At 41.1% G+C, this 25,630-nt stretch overlaps 1 protein-coding gene across 4 annotated transcripts in view; it reads left to right on the top strand.

Moving 5' to 3' along the window:
- The window catches only part of SHISAL1 (shisa like 1), a 209,286-nt gene extending 186,588 nt beyond the window's left edge, over window positions 1-22,698 (top strand). For all 4 annotated transcript variants that reach the window (XM_076344051.1, XM_076344060.1, XM_076344041.1 and 1 more), the window contains exon 5: window positions 18,724-22,698. In XM_076344051.1, the coding sequence (XP_076200166.1) occupies window position 18,724 (1 nt within the window). In that variant the 3' untranslated portion in view covers window positions 18,725-22,698. The remainder of the gene's footprint in view (window positions 1-18,723) is intronic.
- The last annotated feature ends 2,932 nt before the right edge of the window (window positions 22,699-25,630 follow it).

Raw genomic sequence — 25,630 nt, 5'->3', positions numbered from 1 at the left:
CGAAGGCAAAGGTATGAAGCAGTGAGTAGCTTCCATACCTTGTATTGAATTATGCACTTAGCTGTATTAAGCTTTAACTGGCAGGGACCAAAGCTTTTATTACATTGATAAAATTCAACTGATTGCTTTTAGTTTTCTGGAGACTAAATAAGGCAGATGGACAAGCAAACAACAGGGAGAATAAACACCAGAGATATTGCAAGTGGTAGAAGAAGTAAAAGGGGAGGTCTTAAGGAGCTGGAGTTAATGATCTAAACAGGCAAGCCTTCCCATGTTTATGCAAAGTTGCAACAGGATTTCTAAGTAGGAGATTTAGTGTAACTCAGAGTTCTGAACTGAAAGAAAGCACTTTTCAAAAAAAAGGGGGGAAAAAAAAAAGAAAGAAAATCATGGACAGAATACTGTCCATCTTAAGTAGGCTATGACCCAGAGAACTTCTAGAAACACCTGCAAAACAACTATCTATGTACACTTGGTGCTTTTAACAGAAGTGAGAATGAAGAAGAAGAAAAAAACCTAAGAGTCTCTGAAGTAAAATCCCATTGCTTTCAGTGTCTTGGAAAATCGACTCCCAACATATATTTTGGATGTCCCTAAAGCAAGGAGGAACAAGCAGGTAGTAGAGCTGAAGATCGTGTACAGACCAATTTATTATTTTCAGAGTTGTTATTAAACAGAAAGCCATATGTAATAAATAATCCTTTTATGGGGTTGCAGAAGATCTTTTGCAGTATGCTAAAATTTCTACATGAAATAATGGCATACTATGGAATACCAGACAGTAATGAAATCATCAAAAGCTTATGTGATAATGCTGAATGCATGACCATAAATGGTAACATCAGACAATTATTTGCAGTGAGAGCTGAGGTCAAGGATCTACCACACCATTACTTTTATTGTCACTCTTCCCTGATTAGCAAGCAATTAGGCATTTCATCAGAAAAGTGATAAAACATGTTTGTATGACCTTGGTTTTATAATGATGTTTCACTGCACAGTTCAAGAAAAGGCCAGCAATTAGACACAGTCAGTTTGTTCATCATTAGGAAGATATCAGATATATGGCTGCTTAAGTCTCAAAAGGAAAACAGATCAAAGCGTTGAAATTTGAGAAACATTAGAGTCATTTTACTGTTCATTAAGTCATGAGAGAACACTGATGTCAATCAGCAAACAATTTTCAAGAACTTAAAAGGTTTTGGAGAAGTTACATGATCAACACTGTCATAAATACATATACACAGATATCTACAACCGTAATTGTGAAGAAAATCTATTCACTGCAGAAAAAACATGCCTCTGAAAAAACTTTGAAATCCACTATAAAAAGTTTCTTGGAATTCGGAAATGCTAAAGAGATAAAATGAGTTTAAGACATTAAATGCCAGGAATATGACAAATGTCAATGGAACACAATTAGAAATGCTGCTAATGTTAGTCCCATGTCAGGTGATAACGTGATCCCAAAACAGAACAAGTGGGACACATTACTTTAAACATCAGAGAAATGAGTTTAATCAGCGCAGCACTATGAAGCCTCCACAGAGCAGCATCAAAGGAATAAATGGTGGAAACTGGAGACCCATCATAACATACAGGAGGGTAAAAATAACTGTAAAAAGTGGTTATGTGTGAAAGAAATAAGCTACCTCACTTTACTTCCCAACAGGGTAATCTCTTTCCTGGTGTTTGTATGTACCGGTAACCTTAGGCTCAAAAGAATCTCAAATTGGAATGATTGTGGAGACATAACCATTTACAGTAAGTGTTAAAAGCAGCGATGGAAAGGTGTTTGTACAGCAGTTCATGCGATCACGTGGCAGAACAATGACTGCTGGGCTCAAATCTAAAGGGGGACAAGGTCCAGCCACAATTTTCCTTTCTGAAGGACTGGTGCTCTAGTACATAGTTGGGGTAGTTTATGCACAAAGGAGCCTTTGTAGTTACGGGAATTGTGTGTATTAACTAGCTAAACATATCTCTGAGCTGAATTCTGTATTACAGCAATTCCTTGCAGTCATTAACGTGATGCTGCTCTGAGAGCTGACACATGCTACAGGCTGCCTTCTTTCTGTTGAAAACCATTACTAGCATGTGGAAAAATAATTGCAGCAAGCTTCATCAAAAATTACAGTAAATTAATTAAACAGCCATTAACTATATTCTACGTTGATTAGTGATACAGTTTTTAATCAGTCACACAGATGAGGGAGGCAAGTTATTTTCTATCGCATTCCCAACTTCTCATCTCTGAAAAGTGATGAGTCACAGAGAGCTGCTGAACCCAGCACCTTTTATCATTCTCATGCTAACAGCTCATCTCCAGCACAATTTCACCTAAAAAGTTCTAAAGAAATTGTGATTGGAAAGCAGCCAGAGTTCACCCTTTTGGATCACTAAAAACCTCCCAAACTTCTCTTATGCTGCTGAAGTTAACAACTGAAATCAACTAGAAAAACGCCTGCTTAATTTGCATTTTAAGACATTTTAAAGAACATTACATGAGGGGCTGGGAGTTGACTTTTTATTTTTTTACTATTCACTGAAGCCTCTCAGAGCTCACAACGAAAAAAAGGCATCCCAATTAAAAAGAGCCCCACTGTTTGCATGAATAACTAAAAGAAGACAAAAATGTGGATGCATTTTTGTGGATGTGTTAAAAATACAGCCTAATTGTGATGCTATTGGAAAAAAAAAATCTTGTTTCGGCATTTGCCAACTCTTGCTCTGGTTGACTCTTCCTGTCTTTTCCCTGGGAATACCTAAAGCAAAAGTAAAAATACCTGAACCAGTCCAACAACCATACATAAGACTTAAGTCCACAAGATGATGCTGGCTGTAAGGGGCACGTTTCAGAGGAGTTAGAGACAAGTGAGATAACAGAAAAAAGAGCTTTTTAAGCATTAGGATAGTGACGAGTAATCCACATCTTCCCACTTTAAGTCCTAATCTTCCAGTGTTTGTTACACTAATAAATTTCACCTGTGAGGGCAATCTCTGCATTTTCTTTTTTCCTTTATTCTATTTAGATTAGTGCAAACATGGTCTAGAGTGTTTAAAAAACAAAATTAGTAAAAATTAGCTAGGGATTGGCTAGCATTTCCCTATCTTTCTTGAAGGCAGTTCTCATGACCACTGGCTATAGCTGGAGTTAGTGCTGCTCCTATATACTACAGAAGTAAATGAGTACTTAATAGGCTGTGGCGTATTTGTCCACACAGTGCTTATGTGAGCTAGTCAAGTTTTGTTACTTCCATTTGACAGATGAGACAGAAAAGCTTATCTGGTTACTGAGGGCCACACTGAAAGTACTTGACAATACTTCCATTATTGTAATTTGTGTAAAATTTTGTAAATTTTGTAATACTGTAAGAGCAAGAAATTGCCCCCCACCCCCAGTCTCATACTGCAGTTTCCAGAGGATCGTACCTCCTTCATATCTAGGAGGCAGTAATCCTGGGACTGTGGAGGCACGTAGAAGTCTGTGGGTTTGGACTCCGACAGTCCCAGGTTCAGCCTGCTCTACACACAAACATATGTGAACACTGATTCTTCTAGTTGGGTTTTGCACCTTACCTGACATACTATGAGGAGACCACATGGAAGGACATGAGCAGATTTGCTCGCACAGTGCAGCACGTAATCTAGTGCTTTGGCAAGGTTCTAGTAGACTGTCTAAGAGAAGATGAAGGGGTCATTAAAGGATTCGCAAACTTTTGGCACTGCATCCAGTTTCTACATAAGTCTCCCGTAGTTCTATAAAAATTTGCAAATGCACTACAAAGATCAAATATACAACAGGCTGTAATCTAGCTCTTAAAGACTGATTATACCGTGCTCTGCTTTGGTATCTGAAACTTAGCACACCTATCTGAGCAACAAAGTTCCTGCCTCACAACTCTAAGACTGCACATTTTACATTATATAGTAGAAATAGGGACATAAGTTTCGGGTAATGGCACAACTCACTCTCTACTGTTCTGTTGTAGGCATCACTGACATAGAGTATCCTGGAACCATTTGAAATATTCAGTAATACAATAGGTAACTACCCACCATCAGTTTCCTATACAGTATGATGGCTAAGCAAGCTAATGAAATTCTTCAGTATATGAAGAGGAGATGCCAGTTAGAAGTAGGGAGCTGTTATCTCACTAGCAGTGGTGAGTGCTAGAGGGAAACGTCACCTTCACTAGGGCCTGTAGCAGAAAAAATTGTAATGGCAGATGGGAAAGCATTCAGAAAGAGCTGCAGAGCTTATCTGACTTTTGGCAAGTCTGTCAAACTGTAAGAAGTTTTAAGAAGCTCAAGGCTAAAAGAACATTAAAAGGCAATTTGATCCCAGTCTGTAAATTCTTCATGGCAAGGAGATTTCAGATAATAGAGTACTGTAGCAAACAAAGACAGAAAAAGATCTAATACCTGGAAGATCAATTTATACAAATCTTGACTGGCAATAAAGAGCAGGATTAACCTCGGTCAGTTTAGCCATCTAAAAGTCGAGCATCTACTAGTTGTTTAGGCATCCTCACTAACACATTGAAAGAGGCATTTCCAGAGGGCTATTCATCCCACCTCTCTTAGGATGGACTGAATCACTTGGAAGCTTCTCTTCATTGATTTTTTGACATTGTGCTGGAAGATGAGCTTATACAAGTCACTAACATTTAACCAGCTGAAGTTTGACAGTGAGATTCATCTCACCTAAGTGTACATTTCTTTTCAAAGTTGGCAATTCACTAAGGAAATGTCTTGAGATGCAGCAGAATACCCATTACTTGTGATTTTAAAACTGGCAAGGGGGCTCATGGAATATAGTCAAGAGTCACTGGACGGGAAACTAGGTCTGCACAGGAGGCCAAACTGAGGACCCCAAGGAGAATGGCTCTTTAAAATGTGATTTATCAGGGGAATGTGTGAGGCTGTGTTCCCAGAAGACTCACACCAACATCAGTTTTCATAGAATCATAGAATCATTTAGGTTGGAAAAGGCCCTTGAGATCATCGAGTCCAGCTGTAAACCTAACACTGCCAAGTCCACCACTAAACCATGTCGCTAAGTACCACGTCTACACCTCTTTTAAATACCTCCAGGGATGGTGACTCAACCACTTCCCTGGGCAGCCTGTTCCAATGTTTGATAACCCTTTCAGTGAAAACATTTTTCCTAATATCCCATCTAAACCTCCCCTGGTGCAACTTGAGGCCGTTTCCTCTCGTCCTATCGCTTGTTACTTCGGAGAAGAGACCGACACCCACCTCGCTACAACCTCCTTTCAGGTAGTTGTAGAGAGCGAGAAGGTCTCCCCTCAGCCTCCTTTTCTCCAGGCTAAACCACCCCAGTTCCCTCAGACGCTCCTCATAAGACTTGTTCTCCAGACCCCTCACCAGCTTCGTTGCCCTTCTCTGGACACGCTCCAGCACCTCAATGTCCTTCTTGTAGTGAGGGGCCCAAAACTGATCACAGTATTTGAGGTGCGGCCTCACCAGTGCCGAGTAGAGGGGCACGATCACTTCCCTACTCCTGCTGGCCACACTATTTCTGATACAGGCCAGGATGCCATTGGCCTTCTTGGCCGCCTGGGCACACTGCCGGCTCATGTTCAGCCGGCTGTCGACCAACACCCCCAGGTCCTTTTCTGCCAGGCAGCTTTCCAGCCACTCTTCCCCAAGTCCGTAGCGCTGCATGGGGTTGTTGTGACCCAAGCATCACATTTTCCTTGCATCACATTCTCATCGGACTTACAGAGGAGTCAGAAAAAACGGGCCAACAGCTGCACATCAAAAATCACACAATTCTTTTTCCAATTGTTTCATCCTCTACCATTAGGGAACATAGGGGACAAACATGTGGCCTTCCTCCCCACCTCTTCCAATAAAGGCCTGATTATGCAGCTGCTTTATAATAGCTGCTGATGCCAGAGGGACTGCACGGTGATTGCCTAATCACACCAAAGAATGGAAATCTCTGGGCAAAGTCTCATCTCGGTACCACCTGCCAAATCCTTGTCTTTCATGTTCTGCGGGCACAGAAAGCCAGTGGTGGTAGCAGAGCTGAAGAGGTGAAGATTGTTTTTGTGTGTAAGTAACTGGCTTCCAATTTTTTGTTTGGAAGTGCTGTAAGATTATAGTGGACACAAGAACATTGACACAGCACAGCAGGATTCTCTGTTACAGTGCGTGCATGTGATAGCTGTTGTTGAATTATTCATTCTGAATTATTATGGTCTTTCTGCCTCATCTAATATTAAGGTGCATACCTGAAAACCGCAGTCATCACTGGGCAACTGCAAGAAGCCTGAATGTCTGTCATGAAAAAATGAGCATACAACAGATGCACAATACAAAATGTGCACACACATGCAAAAAAATGAGTAAATAATGAAGAATAACGTAGAACAAACAGAGAATAACCCACCAGCTGACAGTCATAATTGTTCAAAACAAAAATTTCCATGCTTCATAAATTATCATTCAAACCAAGCCATACCAAGCGGAATACCTCAGCTCAATGACACCAAGCAAGCACTGTTTTTCTTTCTCTGTGACTCAAGAAATGCTACTCAGCAGGGGTCATACACTGTCATTGAGCCATGCGCAAAGATCCTAGTGCAGCCAAAGGATGTTTTACACCCCAGCAGACCAATATCTAGATGCAGCTGTGAGACAATTTAAAAATAATAAACCAGCCACAGTTCCACCACTGGCGTCAAAGCATGTTTCTTTGTAATGCTGGCAATACAGCTCAGATAACCACGAAAGAGAAATTGTTTTCTTGCCTCTTGCACTCTGCTGAAATTGCCCAGGGTGCTCGGCCTCTTCTCTTTCCATATCTCAACACACCTCAACTTTTCCTATGTTTTTTTACATGGCAAAGGCAGGGAGGAAAGAGGGAAGAGACATTTCTGCATAAAATTGTCTTTCTAACATCTTTTCCAGCATGTAGTGCTGTTTCCAGTGATGGTGTTGCGGGTGTTACCCTTCTGCTCCTAACTACAAATAAACAAAGTTAAAGATTATTTATTGCTCAGATGGTTACGTGCAAAGAAACATACACTGGATCTACAACAGGAAGTCAAACAGTAACCAGATTAAATTGCAACAGCTTTACTCCTGTTTTTTTAATTGTTGATAATTTTGTTAATGTTAAATAGCTGTTCTGTGCTTTTTTTGGAAGGATCTTCAGAAATTTATTTTAAAAGAAATAGTTTCAGATTTCATACTGCTAGAAAAGCCACACAAATTCAGTTGAGGAAAAAAAAATCATGCACAGAAAGAACAGTTACAGGAAACACAATGACTGTTTCATCCTACATTGAAATCTAGCTCGCAACACAGTAATTACTATGTATTTTTTCTTGAGCTCTGACTCAGAAGACTAGCCCTCTTAATACTGAAAAGTGAAAGTAGAAAATAGGGCTCTTTGGTAAAAGAAATAACTATTTCAAGAAATACAATTTTTTCCATATGCCATTAATATGCATTTTATTTCCAGAAATGGAAGAATTTCCTGTATTGTGTGGCAGTAAATAAAAAAGCTGATTTAACTGCGAGTAAGTATACAACTCTGGGCTAAACCACAGGTTTGGGGATCAAAATTCAAGTGCTGAAACAGATTCCTCCCTCCTAAATAGACTGTTCTGCAGTTGGAGCAAGTTCAGCCTCTGGTGAGGCTAAGGGAAGCAGCACACGCATCTTGTTTCAGCTCTCCTGGAGGAAGCAGCAGTTATTATAGAAGGTTTTAATGTGCAGGAGAGAAAAATGGAAACGGGAGAAAGAAAGGGGAGTAACTTAGTAAGTCAAATGAAATGCAGAGGCTAGGTGGGGACTGAGGAGCAGCTGCAGCGTCCAGAGGGGCTCACCACCTACCTTGCTGCTGGGCAGTTGTTAGATACAGGCACAGGAACCGGCCACCTTCCTCTTCAGAGCCACTGCTCTGTCCCCTCTGCCCCTGCAACACCCACCTTGCTACCAAGGGAGTGAAGAGCCTGGAGTATTTCATAGTGTTATTAGGAATTGTGGGTGATCCAGCTGGGATCTGGTTCAAGCAATATATTAATTTGATCTGCTTTGGAAACCAACTTTGCCGCCTTCTTTCAAATGGAATCTAGAAAAAATTCTTCTTCTGCTTCTAACATAAATCCCCTGAAATCTCAGTGGCATTCGGTTTTACTGACTTCCATGGGCCTTGAAAGAAGTCAGTACCTTGAAGCTCTGAAATGGTACCAAAACACTCAAATCTAATGTTTGGCTAACCCCTTTTCCCCCTTTCAGCATGTTTCAACAGTTCAATTTCCACGAACGTGTTTGTTTTTATCCTCTGCTAGACTTCAGGACATGCTAGGCAGCAATTTTAATAGATTGAATTTTGCTGATGCCAAGGTGGCAAAGAGCGCCAAGGCAAAAAGAGATAATAAAAGGAGCAGGATATTCACCTGATGTAGGTTGGCCTACTTTTGCTTAGCTCAGTGGTTCATTCTTGAATTTTACGAAGAAACTAAGCTACAGTTATATATAAAATGTGGCAGATTATATACAGAAACTGTGGGCCAGATAAGTAAATAATAGATACATATATACACATATACATAAACACGTGCATGTGCACTCATATCACTATACAAATATCCACATAGTTCCTTACATATGGCCACATTTCTCCTTCACTTACTAACTTTTCTGTACAGCTCAATTAACGTCAAGGTACAAACCACATACATCATCCTGTATAGTAAAGCTGCATTTAACCTCAGCTGTAAGTTGCAAAGACCTGTCACAACACTTAGAATTGACCATCCACATGAGTAAAGATACTCTACGCTGAGTATAGCTTGCATAAACATCCTTTTAAATTATGTCCTTCACTTATAAATAAATTATTGGTCACTGTATGGCAAAGGAATTACAAAAAAATTAAAAGTTGCTAGACTTAATAAAAGAATACACTCTATAGCTGCTCTTCTTTCTGAATCAGGCACTACTGTTATACCAAAGTTTTGGTGGTTTTGTTTTTAAAATATCCCTAGTAAAGTTTTTGCGTGCGTTAGGAGATGGCGTAAGCAGGGAATGGCAGTGTCCTAGCAAGCTACGTCATAAATAACATGGCAAGTTTTACTGCTTGCTTTTTAAACATGGCTTTCAATTTGTAGCGGACCTGTTAAATTCAAATTGTCAACCAGCATGAAAGGAGGCCTTTTTCTCATATCATGAACCTGAATTTTACATAGAAGGGCATGCTCTTGTGAAGCCTCTTGTACTTTTCGTTGTGCTCTCTTGGATCTTAGACATATGGGTTGACTCTGCTGTGTAAGAGCTCAGCAAACATGAAGAATACTTGAGTGTCTTAGGTATGTCAAAGCCCCTTTGTGGGAACAGGTTTTGAAAGCTGGTAACATCAGCTTTTGGGAAATTGGGATGAGCTGAAATCAGAGACATTCAGATAATTCAGTCCTTACCACTGATGCAGAAATATTCAAAGGTTCACTGATTTTTTTTAAAAGCTTTTACAGCAGTACCAAGAGATTTCACTGTGCAAAAAAAATTGAGTATCAAGCCCTGCTCCAAAGAGTGCCCATCTATTACCCCATCCACAGGAGCATGCAGCACCTCTTGGGGTGCTACAGTCACAAGCCTCAGGGATGCACCTTTCCTGCCACTCAGCCAATGGAAGTTCGTGAGAGAAGGGGAAAAAAAAGTATCATCTTTGGGACTGCACATGCACATGTAGGGTAAGAAGCTGCTTTTCTTTCCAGAGGTAGCTGTATGTGAGGAAATACCTACAGGCCTTGGTTTTTCCATCAAAATCTTTTAGTATGTTATAGGTCTTGAACACATGAATCAAATCTGCTTATGAATAAACATGAGGGAGGAAGGTTTCTAACCCGAACATGGAGACTGCAGAACAACTTCCACTTAGTGGTATTGGATTGTGAATAGCACAGAGTTGGATATATTTACATAGAAGATTATATATTTACATGTGGCAGTATGAGACTGAACATGATGGTAACAGAAATCCATCCTACCGTTACACATTTTTATAAATCAGTTTTTGGGGGCAGTGGGACTACTCATTCCCTAAGTTAGGCATGGGACTTTTAGGCACCTGCACCTGAACTGATTACCCATCGGCTTCTTTTGGAGCCAGTATGGACAAAGGGGAGTCCCCGCAGCATCACTCACCCAACTTGACGCCTACCCCGGGAGGAGGAGAGTAGCTCTGCAGAGGTGCCTGTTGCTTTCTGTTGACAATAAAGGAGCCTGAGGTGACTCTTCGGAAATGAAGATGTCTAACCATTTTGATGTCTAAAGTTAGGTGAGATGGAAGCCACTTATAGTATCTATGCTGTTAAATTCCACATAGCAATAATCTCCTTTCCAAAGCAACATGCCTACCCCAGACCTTAAAGAAGCAGGCAAAAAATACTATCTTGCCTCTAGCAATAGTTCCTCTTGGCTTCTCCGTGTCTAAATATCTCAAGTCATCTTCCTCTATGACAGGAATGCAATTAAAGCTATTTGGTCACTCCAGTTAGCTGAAAATATGTGAAAATTAGCACGGTCTCAAGTGGAACAAGACATCTGAGTTTGTTACATGATAGCCCTACTCAGTTTGGCATCGTGATTCGTTGAGGTCTTGAAAAAAAATGAAGGCAGTTCAAACTGTATGCATAATGAAACCAGGGGTTTTTTTTGTGAACCATGCAGATTAATTTGCCTTCAGGTGTATCAGTTATTTAATGGTTGCCACACATTAACCTACAGGAAAATTTGGCAACAATCAGCCGGATGAATTTCAGCCTCAAGTGATGCATCTGATTCAGGCACCCTGGTAGTGACTCGAGGGTTTCGTAGATGTCTGGCAAATTAGTAAGTCCAGCTCACTTTTAGTTTTACTTGTAATTCACCATCCACACTTTTAAGATGCTTTGGAAGGCCCAGGGTGTTTTGAGTATTTTTCTGAAATAACCTTAAAAGGAGGAAGAAAACACTTCAGGTCATTAAAAATCAGACTGCAACGCTACAGTGAGGGAAGACGCATGCAGCTTTTCAGCGATCATCTTTCAATTTATGTCCTCAAACCTTCATCTGTTCGTCTATTCAACACTCATAAATCAGAACTTTGAATGCTTCATATTTCCTTTAAAAACAACCCTCAGAAATTCTCCAAGAGAACTGGGTAGTTTTACTTTCCAGAATTGTGTTCAGGAGTATCAACCATTTCAGGAACTATCAAATGAAAAACATTGCTACTAATTGAAAAATACTTGACTTCAGAAGCATAGGATTACTTCAGAAACCATTATTCACAGTAAGTAATATTTATTTATGTTAGCAACCCTAATGGTTTCACATCACTGCTCTTTGTAAGTGAGAATTGTAAAATATGGCCTTTAGTAAAAAATAGAGAAAATTGTATCCTGTGTGGTTTCACTCCTCTCCCACCCAACCCAGTTGATGGGACAAAAGACTTTTTTAATTTGTACAATTATAGATATTCCAGAAACTCTACAGGAAACCCGTTTTCTCTCTTAGCTTTGATCTGTTAGCCAGGCAGCCATATTAATAACAAAAGTTAAGCCAGCTGCTGTTTTAACACCCGCAATTCTGGTGGAGGAGGTGGGGAAGACAAGTCCTCGCCTGCAGCAGCTCTCCAGGCTCACTCCAAGTGCCAAGTCTCCTCCCGCATCCATCTGTGAGACAGGCCTGGGATCCGAGCGGATCCCAAGCTTCACTTACCAAAAAAGCAGCCAGACCATCGGTAACGAGACCATACGCCGTGCCAAAAACAGCGCTGGTGCAGGGCCCTCCCCTTCATTGCAAGGGAGAGCTGGCAGGCAATTTCTAACTGGTTGCAATTTGTTTCCCAGCTCTCTGGCTACCAGCTCAGAGCGCTGCCCTAGATGCCAGTCCAAACCAGTGGACCCACCAGTAGGAAACCCAAACACGTGCTATAGACGAAGTGTTCCTCTGAAAACCATTTTTGAACTCTATATTAGCAACAAGAAGTCATGGAATCAAATTAAAAAGTAATTTAAAGAGGCAAAGACCCTCCACTGGTGTGACTAACCTTATCTCATATGTGACTGTCATTAATTGTCTGTCATTAATTAGCAGGTCTTAGCATTGGGTTCAGATTTAGCTAGGAAATAGATACCAGTAGAGTGTAAATCCTTCAAGTTGCTGTATGTCTCTCTGGTGTGGAGAGTACCCCTGCACCTCATCTTACCCACCAACCTTTCCTCTGCAGGACAGCAGTACAACCAAGGACCTGGCCAGCAGGTACCTGCCGTCCACCAGCAGCTCCTTCTCCCATACAAGTGCCCAAGCCAGCCTGTCCCCTGGGAATGCAAGATCTTCCCAGTTTCTAAAGCTCCTTTAAAGCCAGTGAGCAGCTCTCACCGGTGCTGTGAAGTGCAGTTTGTTTTATATCCCCCAGTCCTTATGGGTGTTAAACAAGCTTAATCCAGGCTAAAAGAGGTAAGATTCTTAAGAAATGGAGCGAGCAATTTAAAAGGCAGATTTACCAACACTCACAACAAATTATTAAAATGGAAATTTCTTAAAAGTTGCACTGCTTCATAATTGTGCACTTGAACTTTTTCTAGTAACCCTTTCTCAAGCATTGTAAACACTCGTTGCTACTCCTGAATATATTTCTACAATGCTCCAATATCACAGACAGCTGACAGCATTCACTTTTGGAACATATTAAGCCTTCAGGTGATGATTAGCTTCCATAATACGGACAGGCTATTCTGCTCTGAAAGCGCAAGGGAAGTAAGCACATGTCTATTTCCCACCTATATTTCCCAGGTGGAAGGGAGGAGAACAGTCTGACAGGTGACATGCAGCCCCATTTCCAGTGACTGGTAGGTAGGACCTATTCCACCTGCACTTTTGAGTTGGTCCCATTCATGCCTTATGTCTGACTTGTTCCTCATCAAGTACGCATCGTACTGATGCTAATGCACTGCAGCATGAGCAAATACATTGCTGTAAGCACAATCCAAAGGAAACTCATACAATCCAAATGGTTTCTTCCCACCTGCAAAGCAACAATGTGAGCAGACAGCATCTCTCACGTGATCGTGGCTTTTCCAGCATCAATTACAGAAAGCAGGCTTTCTGGTGCTTCAGTAGGACTGCTAAGAACTTAGTAAAATCTTTAACCCACCCCAGCAAAACCTTTCTCTCCTGATAGCCTTGAGTATGTTGAAATACATAGCACATCCCAGCACTGCTCAGGGCACGTCGCAGAAGACTTGTAAGTAGGCCTCATCTTTCCAGAAGACACCAGCTACATGCATGTTCTTCCACTCATTGTTACAACTGACCTATCTTTTGCCTGATGCTCTTAAATAAGGACAGTGATTCACAAGCTATGACAGCAAAACGGTAGGTTATGTCCTCCAAAAGAGCAGCAGGGCAGAGAAATCCTGCTGAGAAAGTCTTCTCTTGAACTGACAGGGAACTGCTTAATCTCCTGTAGCACATCCTGGTGCTACACCCTGGATCCATGACTCACACGAGTTGTGGTTCACAGTTCTCCATCTATGCTTAATCCAGAGCACGTAATAACCTTTCTAGTTGCCATTCACACCTGCACTAGGTAAGTTACGGGCCGCCAGCTTAATACAGTTGGTACCTGCCCTGAAATAAGAACCGCTGCAAAATGTCCCCATGGAATATCAAGATTTAACAAGCCCATCTGTCCTGTGCCTCCCTGGGGCTTACAGGCCTGTTACGGTGTTTCTTAACAACTGATGGATAGAAGTGTCCCAGACGTTTCTGACTACTTAGCAAAGGGATTCTCTCAGTTGGCCCCATTTGTGCGTCCTCCAACCACCAAGAGCACACCTACCAGGGCACAAGCTTCTGGTTTCGTTCTTAACACATCCCAGGTATTTCCGTCATCTTTTCTTAGATCTGCAGGTAAGGGATTGCTTAACTCTGATGAATCTGGCATGTGTTGCACATTTATTCTGTTTAAGTCCTAACACCTTCCTGAGGTATTCGCTTTCAAACATATTTTGACGTTTCTCTCCACCTTTGCAGAATTGTCAGCTACGGTAGAAATAACACTTGAGTTGAAAATTCGGAGTCGGTTTTTCAAGTTGAAAATTTCCAGTGCCTGGGGTTTTTTTAAACTCTTAAGCACCAGATGTCTGTCTTCATGCCTACCGGTGATGGTGGTCATTTTACATAATGGCTGCGACAAAATTGATTTGCCACCATTTAAGGCGGTCCTCTCATCTGACCTCATGCAGGTGCCGTGATGCATTTCACAGCTAGACCAGAGGAGAATTTGTGCTGCATCAAAGGTGATGTAACCCAGTAAAAGATCACTCAGCCTGGGGATGAAAATGGGGGCCAAACCACTGCTCCTTTATGGCAAGGTGGCAACATCCAATGCCACTGCTTAATGTTGAAGTGTTCCTAGTAAATTCAAAAAACTGAAATATTCGACCTCTTCAGAACTGAGCCAACCAGAAGCAAATTTAAGTTACTGTTGAAGTTTCCCCTACATCGGAAAAACCCGAATCATTCACCTATTTTGATCTTCTCCCAAAGAAAAAAAGATTATGAGCCCCACCTAAAAAGTCTGAGACTTTCCGCTTTCTTTCATGCAAACAAGAGGGCCAAATTGAGATTGCATCAGCAGCGTTCATTCTGGCATTTCATAACTTTTAAGAATTAGACTTGGTAACCCGAGCAGCCTTTCAGCATGCATTTTGGATATAATGTTATATGCTATGTATAATATAGCCATAGAAGTGTACAGATGCCAAGCTATGAAAATTATTTCCCTGATCTTTGGCAGACTCCACAGGCAGAGGGATTAGATTATGTTCTATTTCTTTCTGGTTTGTAATATATTTATACAACTGAATGGCTTTTCATTTGGTGCTTGTCCTGCAATTCATTTCTCATATCCTTCCTTTCAATCTTGTGAGGCTTTTTTCAAAATCTAGTGCATTGTGCTTTGTCCTCCCTTGTCCTTCCATTTATGGGGAAGGAGGACATTCCTATTGCCTATAATAATCAGTGTATCCGCCAAGGGCTTCTTATTGCAGAAAGCTGTTTGGTAGCCTGGTATCCAAGCTCTTCCTATGAACAGAGTGAGCGAAAGCTTTTCTTCCACTCCCAGCATGACCAGATTTGAAGGCATTGCAGCAGAACCTCAACAGGCGGAGATCTGTGCAGGTCTGCTTACATCAGTGTAATACAATTTTATGCCAGAGCGAGATCTGGACATTTGCGGAGACCATTTGCTTTGTTATCTGAGGTCTGAAGGGTTTGTGGTGATTGATGGCATTTTTATGTGAACACTAACTTAGCAAGAGGCCCTGGAACGGTGAATGCGGCAACTGTTTACTTAATTTGTCAGAAAATGACAAAAGTCCCTGAAAAAAACTTGTCTCCAGAGGCTCTGAATCATTCTTTCATTATTAACGGATGTCATTTTTTTTCCAGCGGAAATAAGCCGCTGTGCAAAGTCATTGCTGTGGAAGAGAGGGCAATCTTTTAGTTAGCTACTTCCTTGCCAGGCAATGAAAATCCATGCGGCTTAACTGGTTGCTGTTCACTGAGCAGTCAGGTAGAGCAGCGATGGCAATCTGGGGTCCTACACAATGACGGTAACCTTTGCTAGTGAGTAGGAGCAACCTGAGCCACCTCCAGAGCACATGCTTCGGCTCTAAATACATTAAAATCCTGTAGAAGGGACCAGAAGTGACAAATATGGGGTTTCTGTTGCCAAGCATGCTGTGTTGAGAGGCCTGGATATAATACTCTGGCTAACTGCACATGGAAATTAGCATTCGTCTTTCTTAGGAAAATGCAAGTATTTTCAACGATCCCACTACTGCAAAACGATCTGAAGCAGTACCTCTCAACTTTACTGGTCCAGCCATCAATAAGTCAGTCACACACCCCACTTCACTTCTCACTAGAGGAAGAAGACCTTTTAGCCTGGCATCTGTCCTGTCAGGGCTCAGTTTCAGGCAGAAGCTATTGATTCGGCACCAGGCTCAGCCCGGAGCTCGGAAAACGCAGTGTGAATACTTCACACTTGATGTAAGAGGCTTTCAGAGCTGAGTGTGGTCTGTGTGTTGCTGGCTCTGCTGTTCACATCCTCCCACTCGTTCTCCCATAGCTTTATACACACGTTAGGGGAACTGGCAGAGAATTGAAGCTACTCGCACGAGTGATATTTTATCTTCTGTGCTGCATACAAATATTCATAAACTTTCCTATGGTCTTTGGATGTGGGAACTCTCATTTTACACCACCTTGGTGACACTCTTGATTTTACATTAACCTCGGAAGAAGCATCTGGCCAGGAGCAACTTTGGGACTCTCAGGTACAGGAAAAGAGTAACTGGCTGGTGGGTCTGACACATTTAAAATTGCATTCTGTCCTGGAGCACACAAATGCCTGCTCTACCTGCTCCATCTCTAAACATTTCTTTAAAAATAAATAAATAACTAAAAGAAACTGCATCCTGTCAAACAATCTAGTGATTTAAATTATGCAGATTGTAGATCAGTAAAGCGTTTCATCTGAGCTAAAGCACACATAGCACTCTACAGAAGAGTGAAAAGAAACAACTGAAGGTGCTGCGAAGGACGTAGGTGGCTCCAAGCCGTGATATGTGCTCATACTCTTCAGTTTCTCTCTCCCCAGGTATTTTTTAAATTAGTTATAACTAAGTCTCAGGAGACTCTCTTCTGGATACAAACAACTTGTTTTAAACTTCGTCTGCCTGCAGACCTCACAAGAGGCAGGTTTTCATGTTTTGTTAGTATCCATTTGTACCAACGTCAAAAAAGGACAGTGACAGAACAAAACAATGCAAAGTAATTTTTTGGTATTTCTAACACGAATAAGGCTGTCTAGGCTATTTGATTATTAGAAAGCAATTAACTGTCAAACCTTGACATAGGTTTCATTTGATTGAGTTTTGGGTGAAGGCTTAAATCCTCAGAGTTAGTTACAAGAGAATTGTGTATTTCTGCTCAGAGGTCCTCCCTGGCTAACAGTATTGTGAGAAATGCCTAAATCTGAATTAAGATAATACAGTTGAGCTACAGCTCAGGTGGCTGCCTACCCGACCTTGCACTTCTGAGCAGAGTCACCACTGCAACTTCAATGTGAAAGTTGAGACTGAAGACTTGTATACTGAATAGATTTGATGGGTAAAACACTAAATAACCTCAAACTTGCTGATTCCCACAGATATTCTGCTGTCTGAACCAGATGTTTCTTTATATTTTATACATTAATGGAATGCAATATGTATAATGTAGCACGTAGACTTGGGAATACCCAATATGCAAAGAACTCTGTCTGGTGGGAGAAGTTAATTAAGTATTGTTGCTACTAGAATACCAAATTGTGCCTCCAACAGCTTATATTCGTACCATTATGCTTGCCTGCCTGAGCAAACAGATGGATTGCTTTAATTTATTAGTATGATTAGTAATCTTGGTCTACCTCAAAACCTTCCCTAGTTGGGTTTTCAGCCAATTTACCTACACGCTGCCATAGTTCATATATGGACGGATCACATAGCCAGTTACACGCACACACACTGCACAAGGTGAAAATGGGCAGATTTAAAGCATTTGTTACGTCCAGGAGGCACTGCAAGCAAAAAATGATGAATACTCACACCACTTATGTGAGGAAAGCACATGAACATAATATTTACTGATTTACATATGTGGAAATAGAAGTGCATTTTCTCATCATATGAAAGGAACAGGGGTTAGAGTAAGGAGCCTATGCTTCGTCTGATGCATACCCTGGTAATGAGTGCAATAGGAAGACGCCATGCCATTTGATAAAGGCATTTACCGTATGGTCACAGGCACACTTTCCTCATGTAAACAGCTCCGGTGAGATTGTCCACGGAAATGAGATTTACTTCAAAGTAAATTTATGGTTGCAGAAGGAAGCCCTCTGCACTTTGTACTTTCAGACTAGACTACAAGCAGTAGAAATGAAGAGTTTAGCAGTTCTTTGCATTTCCTCTTTCACCTTTTCAGGCAAGTATTTGATCTTTTCATCTCACAGGTAGTAGACAACACAACAATGTGGAACAGGTACACTGGTTTGCATACAGAAAGAGGGATTTGGGGTGAAATCTGATTTTTGTCATGTAGCATACAGCCTTGCTGTCTTCAGCAGCCAAAGCTCCATGACCTGCAGGAAAGCATCCCATCTCCCTCCCTGCTACATTCCCAGGGTTCCCTCTTGATGATGCTCACCCAGGGGCTGGCCTGGCACATCATCAGCACCTCAGGTATGCGCCCAGACCCAGGAGCTAGGCAGCACCCCGTGTTCCCCCAGGTTACAGGTAAGAATAAGCAACTTGCACACCTACTGTGTGATTAATATTTTGCAGAACCAGGACCAGTTTAATAAGAACAGGGAGAAACAAGGTTAGCCTCCCGCTCTGACTATGTAGAAAAAAAGAGGAGAATGCAACCATCCATATCACACAAGATCACACTGGGCCAAACGGAGCTAATGAGGGAAGGCGGAGGCCTCCTAACACCTCTGCTTTCTTTCTAACACTTTTCCTTCCTCTTTCTTGCCTCCCCAAATTAAATCCACAACTGGGAAAACTACAGGTTTTTCTTTACAGGAAATACTTTGATATTGTGTGCTTGTGAAACATTATGGGAACATTTGTGGTTTATGTCTTCCAGAAAATTATATTGATGTGCCTCAAGATGGGAGAGGTAAGATCAGACTTCAAGGAGCAGCCTTCAAGAAAATCAACTAAATGACAAGAGCTGAAAAAATGACGGATAAGCAGGAGAGACAAAGGCTACAAGAGGGAGACTGAGCAAGTCACCTGAAGAGAAACACCATTCAGACAACTTCTATAGGCAAACGATATAGAAAGAGTCTCCAGAAGAAAGTAGTCTGTAAGCAATATTTTAATTCTAGATCGACAATATTATCTCTGAAAGGAAGCATCATATTTGAGAAAATGCTCAATAGGAAGAAAATTAAGTTGCTCTGGCAAATCCACACAAAGGTGGAAAAAGATCACAAGACAAACCTTTGGTAGATAACTTTTCTTTGCCTCCCCATCCATCTATTGCCATTTGAGCCTAATCTAAGTGTCAGAATACTGAATGTGAGTTTTTCCAAAGTTCTCTGGTGAATATTTTGTCACAATAAGGTAGATGCTGGCAATCCCCATCACTATTAACTGTATTGTCATATGCATTACAAGGTAAGTGAAGCCCTTTCATCAAGTCAAACTGCAGGGTAGCAGTCGTTTCAACCTTAATTCACATTTTAAGATCATTGGCAATGATTCTGCTAAGACATCAAACATCTGAGCACATCTTGGCTTCAGCTTCACACACCCTCCTGAAGAGGGGAACTTTATTAAGAAGCAACACAGACACCCCATTCCACCCCCATACTCCTTGAAGCTGAAAGAGAAACAGAAGAAAATCGACAAACTATATATTTCAAAAGCAATAATACCGTTGTCCCTTTGCTTTACAAGGCAATAATCCAATTCCTTCAGCCACCGACTGGCTTCAGAGTTTACCCCTCACAAATCTAAGAATTCATTTGTAAGCCAGAAGGGCAATGATGCTACCACAGAAGCATGTGGAGTACTTGATGACTAGGTTGCAATAGCTTGACTTAACTTTCCACAGGACAGGTTTATTTTAAAATCATACAGTATCAATTACATGAGCAAATCCTGTGAAATTCAATTATTTAAGATGTATACATAGAGAACCTGGCAATGACAACCAGAGGAGTTCATCTAGAAATCATAACACAAAGCCACGATAATGTCAAATTAATCCTTCATGCCTAATATTTTGTCCTGCAAATCTGAATAACTTTAAAATAACCATATATTTTACTGTATAACCAACATGAGGAACACCTTGTCAATGAACAATCAAGTTTTCCTTTTGTACCTCTTTGCTTTGAGTGAGTTTTAGTCTTCTGTTGAACTCAAAAGGGATAGACTACTGAGTGATTTGAGCTAATTCACGGCTATCGGAGTGCTTGATGGTACGTGAACTAACGCCATGCAGGAATAAATAGTGCTGGGGGACCCAACAAGGCTGGAGACCACTGGAGTGCCCAGTCTTCAAAGAAGGCCCAATCTGAGTAGGATACCAATATGCGCATGCCCCTTTTCTTTGCAAAGCAACTGGTAAAAAATGCCGAGTATCACTGAGTAAGGGCGGGCAACAACTAATAAGAAAGAATTCAAATGCCACAGGTGGGAGTGCCACCCTGCAGGCATTAGACTCCATCCTGTCCGAGGTAAGCTTAAGGCCTGGCCCATTCTCACTCTTCACAGAAGCTCCTGCGTACGCATCTCTGCGTGCAGCTCAGCTTGTAGGGCTGTAACAGAGCTGCCACAGTGCAACTGGGGTGGTTTACGCTGTGAGAAACGTAGCACTTCAAATAAAATTGAGTTAGTATTTTTTAAACCTTGTTTCACACTAAACCTAAGAGATTCTAGTTTTCCAAAAAGAATATTTCATCAGAGCATTGCAGAACCATTCAAAACACTTCAGCTGGGAACAAAAAGGACCTCCAGCAAAGACACGCTGTAAGTAGCTTGCAGATACTGGCAGACAGTCCAAACTGCTCTCTCCTTGATGATGAGAGCTTCGGCAGGGAAAGGGTCAGTGCTCCTGGTGGTGGGAGAGCTAACCCTATGAGATGTAAGGCGGTGCTATTAGTGCCAACTTGGAAGAAAAGCAAAGGAAACCAAGTAGCTGGAAGCAGCGCCATCCATGCCTCTGCCAGCATCACGTCTTCTTCACACTCCCACATCGGCTCCAAGATCCATAACCCCTGCAGACACCCAACAAAGTACATATCTACAGTAATCAGTCTTACCTCGGCGCTTTGCAGTAACTGTTTGCTCCTTTTACCTTCTACCAGCACCTACTTTCATTGTGAGGTGATGACCGCCACAGAGAGCTTTGTAAAAAGCTTATGTTCATGAAGAAATTTGTATTAGATACTGGTTTGTGTGACTTACTGTATTTTGTAAGGGTTTTTTTCCCTTTGGGAATTGTGCGTTATTAATGAGCAGTTTTATGCTTTACTTCTAGTACATGTATACCTTGTAATTGATGTGCTTTTTGGTTTTTTGTTTGTTTTCTTTTATTCTCTATACAGAGCCAGTTAATATAAGGTAGATACTCTCTGGCTGAAAGTCTGATTTTGCCTACCAATTAATTTATGGATAAATCCATGTCGTAGCTGATGAACAATTGTTCATCGATTGTGTTGTTATAATCATCTGATAGCCTCTCTAGTTTAGCAGAATATAGGATCCTGAATAAGACTAATGCTTGTTGGGCCTTCAACTAAAGGGAGATAGAGCACCACACATGTTTCCCTACCACCATCGCTATCGGCCCTTCTCCCTTAGCGTTTGGGACATTGTAGAATAGCACTGGCTAGACAAACAGTCACCTGAACATCTCAGCCATCTGTGTAGCAGTGCTCTGATATCCCTCTGCACTTAACTGATTAAAATTATGGTGAACCAGATAAACTGCAATGAATTCTTCAATTATTTCTGCAGAAAGAGACTGGTTCAAACACAGTATCTCTCTAAAAGAAAAGACCTGGACCAAAAGAAATATATTTTCCTCTATGTTCATCCTCATATAGTTGGAAAAATAAAGGATATAAAATTAACATTTACAGAAGTGTATAATTCCCTTGTACACCCTATTAACAATGGCAGCTGTCTGTCTCAGTGGCTATTAACGACCTTCGTGCTCCAGAAGCCTCCTTCCTTGTCCCACTCATTTTCTCTCTTCAGTTTTACTGAGTGTCCAACTTCTTAATAATTGCTGTGTATAATGTAGGACATAAAAAGATAAGTTATAAAGCTTGTGCCGGACTTGGTGTTGTAATTAACCATCTTTCGTGCCTGGTTATCGATCTTACAAAAACACAGAGTGAAAACAATCTGGCCTCTTAATGCATACTTCAGCACATTGTAGCAGCTATTTTAGATAACTGTTTTTAATAGTTTTATTATGGCTGTAATTTGTATATGAGGACTGTCCACTTGAAGAAGTGATGAAGTAACATGTCAAACTGATTTTTAAAGTCAGTTCTATTTAGCCACCAGTGATGGCGTATGAAAAGTAAAGCAACAAAAACAAAACCTCACCCACTCGCCAGGAAGAAACATCTTTTCTCAGCCTTGAAAATTCTCTTGTACAAGACAGGCATTTCTTCTAGTCCTCCTTTTACATAAATAGTAAATCACTAAGAAGATAATATATACAGTACAATAGTCTATTTTAATAGTCTGCAGTCAAATTTTAGGCTAATTAAGCTAACTAGAAATTCTAGGGTTACAGTGATTTCTCACTCTTTATTAATACACTGACAATAATACTGTTTACATAACACTCAATGTTTGAAATCAATATGTGCCAGTGTCCAGTGATTTGCTAATCTAGTTTTTGATCAAATCCTGTCCTATTTTTTGCAGCATTCTCTAACTTCATGTTATGAATCATGTTGTCTTTCTAAAGTGATTGCCAAGTAAACCAAAAATGTGTTTTACACTGCTATTGCACTGCTCTTGTCTTTATATACGGTAGTTTTTATAAAGATGTCCTTAGGTTTTAATAAATGAGTGTAACGTAAACTAATCTCTGTAATAAAACTTGCTTTAATGTTTCAAAGACTGTCTGGAATAGCTGTAGAGATTTGAGTTTCCACTTTTTCCAGTAGCTTCAAACTTCATGGCTTCCTTTCCGTCTGCAGGGAAATCCCCAGATACCAATACTCCATAGTTTATACAAGTGGTTTATACACGGGGAAATGAAAAGAGTGTATTTAATGGAAAGAATGATGCTTGGATTTGGAGAAGAAAAAAAAAAAGGCCCCCAAAAAACCAAACCACACCAAAAAAAAAATGGCTAAGGCCATTGCATAAATAAATACATGGTCCATTTAGTCTGCATCACATTTCCAGCAGTTGCTAATTCCAGATACTTAAGAGGGAAGTGTGGGATACTGAACAGAGACTGCTAAGAAATAAACATAATCTTTCCACTACTCAAGGCTAGCTGAGAAGGCCAAACATGCAGCTGAGCAGAAAGAAAGCAACATTTTTGATTCCCACACACAAAGTACTCTGTCCCACAAGGATGTTATGGTAGGTCCACCTACCCAGCTGAGGCAGGGGCGAATACAGTTTAACTTGCTCTGTACAAAAAGGCAGGACCAACAATTCACAAAGGCAAGAGTTTTGGGGGTTCTTTTTCCTGCCAGGCTGAAGGATTTGGACAGTTTTTCCAGAAAGGTTTAGACTTTATAAATGCACTGTGCTCTCTCAGGTCGCTTTGTCACCTATCGTTTAGGAGGCATCATTGCCCACATTCCAAAAATATTAAGCATGCTGAGCTGAAATTTTGGCTTTCGGACTAGTAAAAGGGAACATTTTTGACAACTGGGTTAAACACACACACACACAAACACAAACCCAACCAAAAAACAGTTGCTGTTTTCTGTTGGTAGCTTTGCTTATACTTAAAGCTTCTCCTCCATCCACCCACTCCTCAAGAAAATGTCAGTAAGATACACGGGGAGTCTTAGGTCCTAACACAGTGCACGGGCAGGAGGGAGAGTCCTGGGGGGCTTCTCGCCTCTCAGTACGGGTGACTTCCCGAGACAGAAACAGTTCTTGCTCTTCTCTGTCCTGCGGCTCCCAAGCATAAGTTTTCCTCATCTGTTGTCCTGTCCAGCACTTGTTGTCCTCCTTGGCTCATCCCGAATCTTTGATGTCCGAGTGAAACGCTGGCATTTACAAACACAGAATGTACCTTTTCACATTAGAAATTATGCTTTCAATATGAGATTGCTAACCCCAGACTAGAGACTGTGCTGCAGGAATACACCTAAACAGTCAAAAATACAGAAATTTTAAAGCCAAATTTAAAAAAAAAAGATGAGAAATCCTTTGTAATGTCAGTTATTTCATGTAACATAGTTCATTCCTGCAGCTTCTATAACTATGCACATTAGCTCAAAAATGGAAAAGGATCATTTTCATTAAAGCAACACCTCAATAATTCTTAGGTTTTTTGCAACTTGTAAGAGGCTACAATTACATCCCACTGTGCTAAGACTTACGGGGACATATTGCAGAAAGAAAGAGAGGACAAAAGACAGTTTTAAAAACACATAAATATGTACAAATAGAAATAATCACAACCCACTCCCCTTCTCAAACTGCACTTGCAATTATGAAAACAGCTAAATTTACAAGACAAATGAGAACAGAAACTGTAAACTGACATATTGGGTGTGTTACGGCTCCCTTACCAAGTTTCAACCATTTTACAGCGCACTTCTAGTAATTGAGTAAGGATTATATTCAACACATTATACTCAGCAGGAAGAGCTTTTATATACCAAGTGAGCAAATTAAATATCTCTGGAATTTCCATAGAAGATGTTAAAATGCTGATAGTGACTTACAGACTGCCATTACCAAGCTATTATCACCAAATCATAAACAAACAGGAGCATTACAGCCAGTTCCTTTAAATTAAGTGTTTGGTCTTACTGGAAAGCAGAGAGTGTGTTGATCTGCTTGTCGTTCACACGTACAGAAGGACAAGGAGAGAAAAGGTATCTCAGTTTTGATATTTACTTCCAAGAAAACAAAACCCTGTCCCTCTCACCCAAGTTATTCTCAACAGTTAATTTAATTTGTGCAGAAAATAGAGACTGGGGGGGAAAAACATACTAATATATTAGGTATGTATGGGCATTGATGTGTGTTGTGGTTTAACCCCAGCCGACAACTAAGCACCCCACAGCCACTCGCTCACTCCCCCCGCCCAGTGGGATGGGGGAGAGAATCAGAAGGGTAAAAGAGAGAAAACTCATGGGTTGAGATAAAGACAGTTTAATAGGGAAGGCAAAAGCCGTGCATGCAAGCAAAGCAAAACAAGGAATTCATTCACTGCTTCCCATTGCCAGGCAGGTGTTCAGCCATCTCCAGGAAAGCAGGGCTCCATCACGCGTAACTGTTACTTGAGAAGACAAATGCCATCACTCAGAGCGTCTCCCCCTTCCATCTTCCCCCAGCTTTATATGCTGAGCATGACGTCACATGGTGTGGAATATGCCTTTGGTCAGTTGGGGTCAGCTGTCCCGGCTGTGTCCCCTCCAACTTCTTGTGCACCCCCAGCCTACTGGCTAGTGGGGTGGGGTGAGAAGCAGAAAAGGCCTTGACTCTGTGTCAGCACTGCTCAGCAGTAATGAAAACATCCCTGTGTTATCAACACTGTTGCCAGCACAAATCCAAAACATAGCCCCATCCTAGCTACTAGGAAGAAAATTAACTCTACCCCAGCCAAAACCAGCACATTCTCCACCCCTTATTCCATTCCATTTACATCATGCTCAGGTCTCACACTGTCCAATACATCCTCATTAACCACACCACCCTTCCCATCCTTTGATATAATACACAGATATCATTCTCTTAGCCTATGGACCACCCCTGTGAAATGTCTGTAAGATGTCCATAAATGTCCACAAACGTCCACGAAATGTCCACTGAGTTCA

Source organism: Aptenodytes patagonicus, chromosome 1 (genome assembly GCF_965638725.1).
Source record: "Aptenodytes patagonicus chromosome 1, bAptPat1.pri.cur, whole genome shotgun sequence".
NCBI classification, from domain to species: domain Eukaryota; kingdom Metazoa; phylum Chordata; class Aves; order Sphenisciformes; family Spheniscidae; genus Aptenodytes; species Aptenodytes patagonicus.
Note: the sequence above shows the minus strand (reverse complement) of the source record. Positions and strands in the feature narration are given on the sequence as shown.